Genomic DNA, 12,516 nt, shown 5'->3' with positions numbered 1-12,516 from the left:
GTGTGGTACCGTGTCAGATGGTTGCTGGACTTATGGTGGTAGTCCCTTCTTTAGGTATATAAATATTGAAGAACTATTGTGTACATCTTAAACTAATACTGTACGTTAGCTATGTTTTTAATAAAATCTTAAAAACAGAGATTTTCATTTCTTTAATTATAAAATGGAGACATCACGTACTGTTACTTAACAATGGGAGTTATTATATGATATCTACATGAATCTTATTTTCAGGGAGAAGAGCTCTCTCTATTCATTATTTCAGGAAAACAAATTATATATATAAAATATGTACTTAATATATAAATTATATATTATAATATATAAAAACAGATATATACTGGGGGTGTCAAAACATGTATACAAGTGGACACTTTGGTCAACGTTGCCCAAGCAGTAGTTTGCCGTAATCAGAAGTATCTGGACCCTGAGGGTAACCACTTTGAGCACCTCTTGTAACTGCAGAAGTCAAACGTGACTTGTATTCATCTTTTGTTTTCGGTATATATTGAGTATTACAATTTTAGTACAATTTTCCTTTCTTAAAATGTGTATACTTTTTTGGGCACCTTCTATATACATATAAACTAAATTTTATTTTACATATTAATTATGTATTATCTATATAAGATAAATTACATGTATAAATTAACATATATATTACATATATATGCCTCCTATGTATCCAATAACCTGACCAATCCCCGGGGACATGGGGGTCCTGACCTCAGGCACTCCCCTTTTGTTAAGGAGACAAGCCATACGTACATGAAAACAAGTGTATGTATGTTTGAGAAGTAGCCTATTGCAGAGGGACGTGTATAGGACTGGGAATTAGGAAGTCCGCGTTTACGACACGCTCTTGTAAACAAGTCATGGCTCTGTGGGTCTCCATTTCCCTGGCTGCAGTACAACAGGGTTTGTTAGATCAAATCTCCTTTAGTCTTCCCAGGTGTGAGACTCTGATTTATAATGCGAAGTGAGGCTGCAAGTACTCGAGAAGTTCAGAGGGAATGAGCTAGCACACTGGTTTGGAGAAACTCTATGGAGGAACTGGGACTCGTGCTCAGACCTGAAGAACAGAGAGGGCTTGGGAGACTGGGAGAAGGACGAAGGGCATAAGGCTGGGAGAAAGAGCAAGAGTAGTCCGAAGGAGAATGGCGTCGAGTACCTTTACGGGCCAGTGAGCTCTAGCTGGCGAGGTCTGTTGTCAGAGGCGGGAAGGCCGTGAGAGGTCAAACCCAGGCGCTCTAACAGAGAAAGAGCTTAGCTTTTGTCCTGGAGGCAGCAGGAACAATGAGAAGTTTCTAAGAGCATCAACTGTTAGAGGGAATCGCATTTCCCTGTACCCATGTTCTCAAGAGGAAAATCATGTTTTACTCCCAAGGAGGGAACAACGTCAGGAACCTATCTTCCACCCTTCTTCAAATTCCTCTCACTTCCCTGATTGGGTACCTACCGGCCGGGTGAGACTGGGAAAAGGAATGGAGCATACAAGGCTCAGCATCCTCTCCTCCCTTTGCTCAGGGATGTATGTGCCTGCAGTTCTGATGGATCAACTCGACGGAGGGAGTAACTAACAAGAAGCCTGATTCCGGTCACAAGCCAATGGCAGTTCTACAATCCAGCTTATCAATAATAAAGCTGATAATTGCATCTCCATCTCTGTTGATTATTTCCCAACTGATTTGAATGAAGAGAGGGGAAGAGAGGGTTTGATTACCACCACTACCAACTACAAACATAAATAACAGCAGTGCTTCAGAAAGATTAGCCAGGTGGCAGCTGGCAAGATGGACTGAAAGAGGAAAAGACTGGAAGCCCTTAAATCAATTTGTGGAGCTCCTACAATAATCCAAGCAGTCAGTGAATCATTTGTAACCATCAAGTATTATCCAGGGGCTAATCAATAACTGCTCACATCAAAACATGTACTTGAGCCAATCTGCAAGAGAGTAAATCAAAGAGCACAAAAAACTGAGACTTAATTACCAACATGTATTTTTGTATCAATTAATGTCATCCTGTTATAACTAAAACTGCTTCTGCTGACCAGTGCGGTCATTAATTAAAGGAACCAAAGCAATTTTATAAATACATAAAGGCTCACCAGTCCAGAACCTTATCTTGGCGACACTGTAGAATTCAACCTTACATACGTAGTCCCAAAATCAAGAGAGAGAAAGCTGCCTCATACTGTAGCTTGGCCACATTTCTAGAGATAACCAGTCCTATCTATCTGTCAGCATCCCCTCAAAGGGGGTCTTCTGGATTTCTAAACCTCAAGAGGTTCTACTGCTTCCTAAGTTAGCACACTTGAAAACACTACCAAGCACTTCTCCAACTAATTTTACACAGACTAGTTAGATCCAAATCAGGTTCCCTCAGTGTTGCTACCCATACATGTCACACCCCACCTTGTTTTGTGAAATGCCTCCTCATTGCCCCAAAATGGACTTTACGGCAATGTCTATATACTCACCACCTTGTTTCATATCCCACACAAAGCAAATGTGAATTCCTTTTAAGAAAGAAGAAAATCGTAAGCACCAGAAAACAGTGGCTAAAGTGAGCTCTGACACCTACTGCCTTCTACACACAAACCAAACTCCCCTTGAGAGCTGTGAAACTCTCCTCTAATCGCCCTAATTCTAAAACATTACCCTTGAGGAGTCCTCTTTGTTTTCCCTAATAACCAAAATAAGTCACTGCATTAGTTCATGTCAGATTCTCCTTCACACGTGCTATTACCCTGAAGAACCACTTCAGCTTCTCCAAAGTAATCTGAAGATGAAAGTTATCGGCAGAAGACAGAGACTCACTCTGCCACCCGCTACACACATCAGAGATCAGGGTAAACTTACTGAGAAACCTAGCCCGAGTTTCTCATCAGTCAGAAGCTTGAATCTACCTATCTCTCTCCACCTTCCGTAAGGTATTTTAGGTCCCACATTCCTAGGATCCCACGCAAGCCTCTGTGCAAGACGAAAGATGAAATCACCTGCCAGGCAGAAGGGAATGAATATTATACGGCATTTTTAACTTCGATTATGAAATTATCCATCTGCTCCCAACCATCCTTCTGAAAATGAACTGAACCACATAGTAGTAAATTCCGAATCACAGCAGACACCACCTAACATGCTTTCTCTCTTAAAAACTTACTTCTTCCTCCAAGCCTGACCCCATACAGGCCTGACGGACTCATTACTTTCTGTTCCGTTGCCATTCACGTGGAGCTCTGCATTTTCATGGGTGCCCCGGTCTGTATTCTGCCTCTGCACTTAAGATTTTAGAAACTTAAATTCCTCTTAAATATCTAGAAGTTACGTATTTTTTGTTTTCTATGTCCTTGAAAAGTTCAAACTGAATGTTCTGCATCAAGAATTTAGACAGAGACCAACGTAAACCATTACTTTTGTGTCCAGATGACAAATGCCGAATTGCTTGAATGAAGAGCGCATTTGGCTGCGGACCGGATCACAGCCAGGTATCACCCTCCACCCTGAATCCGGACCCATGTCCTCTGATCGCCCTCTACAAGCACTGTGGTCTCCTCTGGTCTCACTGGCTCAACATTCCCTGAGCACTTGCTGATGCGTCAGGCACTGTTAATAACCGAATAAGAGAAAAGACCAGGAACGCCGTGCCCTGGAGAGCAGGCAGCCTCGGGAAGCGAGGCAGTCCTTTTCTGTCCGGAGTCTGTGCACACTCGGCTCTCCCAGACCGCCCACATGGTGGATGCCCCGGGCTGTGCACCCGCCTCTGCCTCTCTCCACCGCTGCTGTTCCCACGACCACTGCTCTCCGGCATCATACCTGTACGTCCCTTCCCTTACACCTGGTGCATGCTAACATCCCAAACCCAAAAGAAATGGAAGAAACTGCAAGGCCAGTGCTACAAGGTTATCTCTCTCATTAGGAGGTGAGAAAGCGGCTCATTTTGACCTAAAGTAGCAAAGCCCTGTCCAGGGGCTGGAGGAAGGCCAAAGGCAAACTGCTCGGGGGAGACGGAGCCAAGTGTTCAGGGCGGGAGAAAGGACGTACCTGGCCTTCTTGGACTTCGTCCTGGCAGCAGAGTCGGTGCCGCTCCTCTTCTCTTTGGCCTCCTTGGTGCCGGAGGCCTCGCGGGGCTTCCGCACTTTCTTTGCTCCGTCCTTCGGCTTGGGCTCCTTGGCCCTCCTGGGCTCCCGGGGCCGCTTCGGCTCCCTGGGTTCTCGCTTCCTCTTTGGCTTAGGTTCCCTGTCCTTGCTTCCCTTCGCTGCCCCCTCCTGCTCTCCTGGATCCTTTTTCTTCCGTTTCTTCTTCACTCCAGTGCCCCCTCCCCCACTGTCCTCCATCCCATTATGGGATGTCATTTTCCTCGGAAAAAGCGTCTCAGCTTCCTCTTCAGCAGCATGCAGGTCCTTCGGGGGCAGACGCTGACTGGCCACATCTTCAATTTTCTCTTCCTGATCGGTGCTGCGGTCAAACGGGGAGGGAGATTTGTAGTCAAAATTGACAGAGGCATCAGACATTGGGGAGTGATTCAGAACTTTTAAGTGTGACAACTGTAAAAAAGAAAGAAACAAGAAAATTACTCTTCCCCTGCATGCTTCATACAAAGCGCGTTAGTAACTGAATGCCTGGGTTTAGTCAGCATTTACAGAGATCCTACTATGTGTTACCGTGTTTCCCCAAAAATAAGACCTAACTGGAAAATAAGCCCTCGAGGGACTTTTCAGGATGACATCCTCTGAACATAAGCCCTACTGCATCTTTTGGAGCCAAAATGAATATAAGATCGGGTCTTATTTTCGAGGAAACACAGTAGTTCCTCCTGGCCTAGGCCTTGGGGAGATGGTGGCAAACAGGACACACAGTGTTTGTGTTAGCCTTTGCCCTGGTGGAACTATCCCAAGTTGTTAGCATAGTATGTAAGAAATACATGTTTAAAAACCTGAAGGATTTTCCATGTTACGTGAAGAAACCTGAAACACCTTTTAAGCGCCATGTCTAGAACAGGTAATAACAATCTCCCACAAAATACCTTCAGGTGCCACTAGCAGACATAAAATCCTAGGCACACTGTTCTGACCCAGAATAGCATTTACAGGTATCACGCTAACTCACAAAAGTTCTGTTCCAATATGGTCATGAATAAAGGTGATTATCGCTGGGTATCAGGTCACACGGTCCAACTCAGTATGTTGCTTTTCCCCCAAATCTTAGCTCTCACATATCAAGCAGCATCAACATTCAGCTGGTTTGATTTTCAACAAGAAAATCTGGATCATTCAAAATTTTTATTTTTAACTAAAAATAATGTTCTTCTGTATGATCATCTAACTTATTCACCAGGCGCAGCAGCAAACAACCTTTGGCCACTTGCAAAAACCCACCGCCCGTATAGGAGGAAGCTTTATTATGATTGACGCCATTAGAAAGACTGTGTCACAGGTACTGAAGGCAACCCTGAAACGGAAGCTTCAAAGCTATTTTTGAGCACCATCGGATAAAGGTCCAGCCTCCTAAAGTCACCACTTTTAAGGAAACATCCCTTTGGAAGCGTTTAAGTTACATGTCATACTTTCAGGTCTGCTGTGACAAAGTACATTTGTCATTTCAAAACCAAGCTAAGGTTGGCAATAATTGGGTAACGTGGAAGCTAGTTTCAGCGAATAACACGCTCTCCTGTAATAACCCAAATAAGTCACTTGTTTTGGGTCAGGAACAAATTAATAACTTAAAGAGAGCCTGGGAGGCATAAGCAGGCTTTCTAGGAAGATGGCTACAAATCATCTTTGGGTGATAGCTTAGGAACAGCACCATTTGTGAGTTGCCTGCTCTCCTACCAAGAGGCCTGGCTTGTGCAAAAGGGCACAGACACTCGCCCAGGTGGTGTGGTTTGCCGCCAGTGTTCTCGTTACCCAATCTGTGCTCAGACTTCCTGGCTCACACTGGGAGTGATGGAGAGTGCAAAATTCAGCTGTGTATTTCCCCTCCTGTTTTTTCCAGTTCCCTTCCCTTGTCTCATACTCCCAAACATAACACTGAGAATCCCAGGAGAAAAAGATGAAAGAGAAGAATTTTCTTGGATCTTTATCATAACTGAAGTCCAGCCTCAGTTATGAAACAAGCCTAAATCCAGAGGAAATTGGTCATTCTGGCAGGACTCAATACTTAAAAAAAAAAAAAAAAAAAAAAGGAGGAAAACAATTCAGTTTGACTACCTCACTGCTGACTCAGTACTTGAGATAGTTTTCGAAAAGGAGGAGCTAAAAAACCTTAAAAGGAATTTAAAATCAAACACAAGAAAACGCTTAAGATGGTAACTTTTATGTGTTTTTTGCCACAATAAGAAGAAAATCCAAGGCCACAAGACACCCAACAGTGCAGTAACAGGTACCCAGTTAAAGCTCGGATCCTGTGAGTACAAAGCCATCCATCCCTGGCATATTACTGAGTTCTGTGCCAAGGACACTTAGCCCTCAGGGAAGAACTTTTTGCTTAGCATGCAAGGGTGGACATACTAAAAAAGCAAGAGATGCAGGTTTGTTTTTTAAAGAGGGTTTCAAAGACAACACATTACAGACTTAATCCCACTAAGGCAGCTCTCTGTAAGTGAAAGTGGGACCCTCTCCTCAACTCTCACCTCCTGTGCAGACCTCTCTTCTGAAGGAGATGGCTCTCCAAAGAAGCTAAGGCAGATGGAGTTAACTGGACATTCAATCATTAGGCAATAACCATAGCAGCAGCTAACATTTATTGGACACATATCATATGGATATGTTTGGAATCGTTTGAAGCATGTTTCCTGATACCTAATCTTTACAACAATCCTACAAAGTTAGTACAAAGATGCCTATTTTGTATATGGAAAAATGGAAGATTAATTCTGTTAAGTGATGCACCCAAGCCCATAGAGCTAGTGAGAGAGGAGCTTGGCTCTGAATCCTCTGGCCAAAAGCTAATGCTCATTTCATTGAGCATTTTATGTCATCCCAGGTAACCATAACGATCACTGGGCCACCAGACCAGCATGATTAGACCTGGTTAGAAATGTTAAATGTGATGGCATATACAACCACTTTGGGAAAAGGTCAGGGAGTTCTTTGTACAACTAAACACATACCTACCTGATGTCCCAGCAATTCCACTCCCAAGAATCAGTCGTCTACTCTACCCCCTCATTTTATAGATAAGATCATCAGTTCAAAGAGATGGAGCCATTTGTCAAGGTTAGAGTCCTAGAGAGTGGCAGAGCTGGGACCCACGAAATGCAGCACAATCAGTCAATGTTGAAAAGGGGGAAGTATCCCAAAATGCAGATATTAGTAATAAAAAATATAAAATTATAATCTTGAATGTCAATAATCCACCAGAAATGTTTTCCTTTTTTATTTTTAAGGCACCTTGCTGGGAGTTTGGAAGAGATATCTGCTGAGGATTAAAAAATGTTTCTTCCATGTGTCTCAAAGTCAGTGGGGGAAGAAGCAAAGAGCCTAAATAAAGTCTTTGTTTCAGATTCTACCATCAAGGACATTAATTCATCACTTTGAAAATGGCCCCAAAAGGAACAGACTGGAGACTATGGACTACGGTACCAACAATATGTGATATTACATTGACAATTTAAATTGAGACAAGTATCTAGAAACACAAGGATGAAATGAAGAGAGGCTGGCTGATAAAACATGCAACAATGCTAGCTCATAAACTGCACTGCTAGTAATAAAACCCATTTCTGTGATTCAAAATTATCCATCTACAATATTCCTGGGGAAGACTCTTAAAGATTTGAATCTAGATGAACGGGATTCGGGTCAGTTGTAAAGGATTTAAGAACTAACAGACAGATATGTCCTAGGTCGATGCTTTTCAAACAGAGGTCGAAGGACAAAGCTGGGTCATCTCCCTAAGAATCACTCAAGTACTTCAAAGTCAAAATAGGCTCAGATTAAGAAAACCATCCACGCTACAACATGGACAGACCTTGAAAACATCATGCTAAGTGAAAGAAGCCAGACACAAAAGACCACATACTGTGATACCATTTGTATGAAATGTCCACAATAATCAAATCCATAGAGGCAGAAAGTAGGATAGGGGTCGTGAAGGGCTGAGAGCCGAGAGAATGGAAAGCATCTGCTAATGGGTATAAGGTTTCTTTTGGAGGTGCTGAAAAAATTCTGCAATCAGATAATGGTGATCTTTATACCATCTTGTGAATTATGCTAAAAACCACTGAATTGCTCACTTTAAATATGTGGATTTTACGGTATGTGGATTATATCTCAACTTTTTAAAATCCAATATAAGAAAATACCAAAAATGGTCCTCTCATACGTTGCTGGCAGGAACATCAATTAAAAGCCTTTTTGCAGGGGAGCGTGGCAACAATACTAAAATTTTAATTGTGGATATGTGTTTCAAATGAAGCAATTTCTCTTTTAGACACAAATTAAAGGAACATTTAGGTTCTCAAAGATTTTATATATAAGAATACCTGATACAGAATTGTTAATAGAGAAAAAAACTATAAATAACATTGTCAATCTTTAGGACAAGGCTTAAATAGCACGTCATATGGAATAAAAGTATGCAGACATTACATTATCACACAAAGTTTTAGTTGACATTTTAAAAAGTCCACGATATGTTGGAAAGTAAAAAAAAAAAACACAACCTATCATGTAATCCCATTTTTGTTTCTTTTAAATGCTATGTCAACACTAACTTTTAAAAACAGATTTAGGACACATACCAAATATTAATCATCATTATGTCTAGGTGAAAGACCTGTGGGCAACTTTCACTTCTTTTTTTATAACTTTCTGAAAGTTCTTATTTGTTTTTATCTGTCTCCCATGACTAGAATGTAAGCTTCATGAGGAAGTGTTCCCCTATCTTTGTGGCTTACAGTAAAACTCAATCAGATGGTTATTGGATGAAATGACTATTTTCCATTTGAAAAAGAAAAAGTCTATAAAATTGTACACGTAAACAAAAATGACAACAAATACCTGTGCATAGAAAAAAGAATGGAAGAAACCGAACAGAAGAATGTTAATAGCAGTCATTTGAGGCTGTGCACATTTGGTGGTTTGACTTTCACACAGATATCTAAATTTTCAATAATGAAAATGTATTACTTTCATGATATTTGTAATGGGAAACATTTCACAAATATGTAATAGAAAAAATTTAAAGATTTTCATAATAAACAGGCAAAACTGTTTTGCCTGAAAATTCCTGCCCCTCCGAATCATCAGGATTCGGAATCAAGGCAGAATATGAGGCACTGGCACTGCGATTACATGTGACAGCGCAGGGCAAAGCACGCCCTTTGCACCTGGGCCGCAAAGCCCCGCCCCTTCCATCCTGGCACCTGCGACCAGTGGTGAGCAAGGCCCAGCCAGCTCTGCTGCAGGGCTGCGTCTGTCTTCATCTTCTCCCGCAGGGAGATAAAAACGTTCTATGTTTGGACTTCACTTGAAATCAAGATATTAGCTAAACATAAAAAGGAATAGAAAAGCTTATCTAAATTTGAGAACTTCAGTCTCTTTATTCAAGTCCAAATAATAAAAGTGAAAAGAGAAAATAAGAATCGATTGCTACTATTAATGAGTCAGTTTGTGGAAAACATTTCAGGTGGCAAAAGTTATTTTCCAATTAAAAATAGGATTGACTTCGTTTCTTCACCTTCACTTTCTTCTGAAAGAATGTTTCTTACAGTTACCTGACTACGGAATATGCTAAAGGCAGAAAACCCCAAATGCCCTTGCCTTTATTATACTGCAGTTTAACTGGGGCTCATTTATTTGGCAAATACATTTGTGCTGAGTGAACAACACCAATCTGAAGAAGGATAGGAACAAGGGACATCTGTACAGCGGTGTTTGTGTGTCCTCTCTCTCTGCTTTTTTTTTGCCCCTGCATTTAGTATACCCAAAAAGGGGGTACGGGGGTGGAGGGGTACAGTGGTGATGTGTTTTTTTTTCTTACGATGTTTCAAGAGTCTTAGAAATTTGATGTCTCTAAATCTATAGGCAAAGACAACCTAAGATTTGTTCATTCAGGCAGTAACAAAAACTGGGGGAAGGCAGATTACATAATTTAGATGCGGACACAGAAGAGTTAGTGCATCTTCTCCCAGGAGTCCTGTGCTTTGGGTTTTGGGTGGGAAAGCAGGTATTTTGATCCTGATGTGGCTTCTCACTGAGTCCCAGCGGCTTAGAACCAGCAGGAGGAGAGTTCAGTTTCAGGTATCCAAAGATAAGTCACGTAAAGCTGTCTAGTAGGTTCTTGGATATACTTTCCAAGAGAAATTTCAATAAGAATAAATTAAACACCTATAAAGAAAACAGGACCAAACCCCAAGAAACACTAATATTTAAGGGTCCCTGAGAAAAAGAACATACAGCGAAGAGTGGGAGGGAGCAGGCAAGCCAGTGACACGGGTTGGGGAAAACATGTGAGAGAGTGTGGTATCACAGAAGCCTAAGCACTTCAAGACAGAATGATCTCAGCTGTGTCCAATGCTGCTGAGAAGCAGGTAAGGTAAGGACTAAAAAGTAATCAACAGATCAGGAAATGGAATTTTTGCAAAACCCCTCCACCTCCAAGTCCTTGAATCTGTCTTTCCACTCCCCACCTATTTTCATATTTTTGCATTGAAAAAGGGGGTACGGGGGTGGAGGGGTACAGTGGTGATGTGTTTTTTTTTCTTACGATGTTTCAAGAGTCTTAGAAATTTGATGTCTCTAAATCTATAGGCAAAGACAACCTAAGATTTGTTCATTCAGACAGTAACAAAAACTGGGGGAAGGCAGATTACATAATTTAGATGCGGACACAGAAGAGTTAGGAGGACAGAGGGAAAATATTATTTAATAAGTGCCTGTGTTGTTTTTAGAAACTATGAGTTTTATTTCCAAACAACTATGACTTTGGCCAAACCAAAACCTCAAAGTGATTCAATTTCTTAATCTGCCAAAGTGAAATGATATTTGTTCCACCAGCCAAGGCCAGGAAGAGACCTCTTCCACAAGTTTTTTGTGGTAACTTCTAGGCCAAGTAAATGCTCAACACATATAGACTACTTCCTACCTCTTTATTTCTGGCCCACCTATAATTCTACTGTATTCTTGGGCCACCAGAGCCCCTGAGCCCAGAACTCATGCCAACCCTTGTCTATACCATTGGCACATACAAAGGCCCAGCAAGACCCTGGCCTGGAATTAGAAATACTATATATACATGGATAGGAAATGGTTCTTTTTATGTGTCTTAACCTTTTAGTCACAACTACTCAAGTACTCAAAATTGTTCTGATATTTTAAAAGACAAAATAGATGTCCGTGATGATAATTATAATAATGGCTAATTTTATTAAGGACTAAGTATTAGGCAGTGTACTGAGTTTTAAAAATGGACTTTGTATCGGGGCTGGCCCGGTGGCTCAGGCGGTTAGAGCTCCATGCTCCTAACTCCAAAGGCTGCCGGTTCGATTCCCACATGGGCCAGTGGGCTCTCAACCACAAGGTTGCCGGTTCAATTCCTCAAGACCCTCAAGGGATGGTGGGCTCCGCCCCCTGCAACTAAGACTGAACACAGCACCTTGAGCTGAGCTGCCTCCTGGATGGCTCAGTTGGTTGGAGTGCATCCTCTCAACCACAAGGTTGCCAGTTCAACTCCCGCAAGGGATGGTGGGCTGTGCCCCCTGCAACTAGCAACGGCAACTGGACCTGGAGCTGAGCTGCGCCTGACACAACTAAAGACTGAAAGGACAACAACTTGAAGCTGAGCGGCGCCCTCCACAACTAAGATTGAAAGGACAACAACTTGACTAGGAAAACAGGCCTGGAAGTACACACTGTTCCCCAATAAAGTCCTGTTCCCCTTCCCCAATAAAATCTTTAAAAAAAAAAAATCTTTTTTAAAAAATAAATAAATAAAAATGGACTTTGTATCAAATATATGGTGATGGAAGGAGAACTGACTCTGGGTGGTGAACATACAATGGGATTTATAGATGATGTGATACAGAATTGTACACCTGAAATCTATGTAATTTTACTAAGAACTGTCACCCTAATAAATTTTTTTTAAAAAAAAAGGACTTTGTCATCAAAACAACTCTAAGAGAAGGTAGGTGTGTTTGGTTCTAATTATGACTCGGTTGCATAGAGCAGAAGCTCGGAGATGTTGAATAACTCACCCAAAGTCACACAGCTAGTAAGCAACAGAGCTAAGTGTGAATCCAGGTTTGCTGCGATTACAAGGGCTGCTGCTCTTGACCACGTGATGATACTGCCTCTATGCTCCAGACAGAGCAAACTTAGAAATAATTAGCAAGACGCTCTAACCACCTCTACTTTATTCCCATCATCCTTTCCCCAATACCACTGTATTTCCCTAACCTTTCCCCAGGCAACTTTCAACTCATTAACTTTTCCTCTTCTATCCATTTTTTCATATATCCATTTGTGCCCCCGATAAGAATGCGCGAATAAACAACTTAGCACAAAACATA

At 41.7% G+C, this 12,516-nt stretch overlaps 1 protein-coding gene across 3 annotated transcripts in view; it reads right to left on the bottom strand.

Annotated features, from left to right (window-relative positions):
- The window catches only part of CHD6 (chromodomain helicase DNA binding protein 6), a 181,118-nt gene that overhangs the window by 115,816 nt on the left and 52,786 nt on the right, over positions 1-12,516 (bottom strand). For all 3 annotated transcript variants that reach the window (XM_033094536.1, XM_033094538.1, XM_033094537.1), the window contains one exon: positions 4,047-4,549. In XM_033094536.1, coding sequence (XP_032950427.1) covers positions 4,047-4,549 — 503 coding nt within the window. The remainder of the gene's footprint in view (positions 1-4,046; positions 4,550-12,516) is intronic.

The sequence above is a fragment of the Rhinolophus ferrumequinum genome, chromosome 23 (genome assembly GCF_004115265.2).
Source record: "Rhinolophus ferrumequinum isolate MPI-CBG mRhiFer1 chromosome 23, mRhiFer1_v1.p, whole genome shotgun sequence".
Lineage (NCBI taxonomy): Eukaryota > Metazoa > Chordata > Mammalia > Chiroptera > Rhinolophidae > Rhinolophus > Rhinolophus ferrumequinum.
The sequence above is the reverse complement of the archived record's forward strand: the minus strand, read 5'-3'. Positions and strand labels throughout refer to the sequence as shown.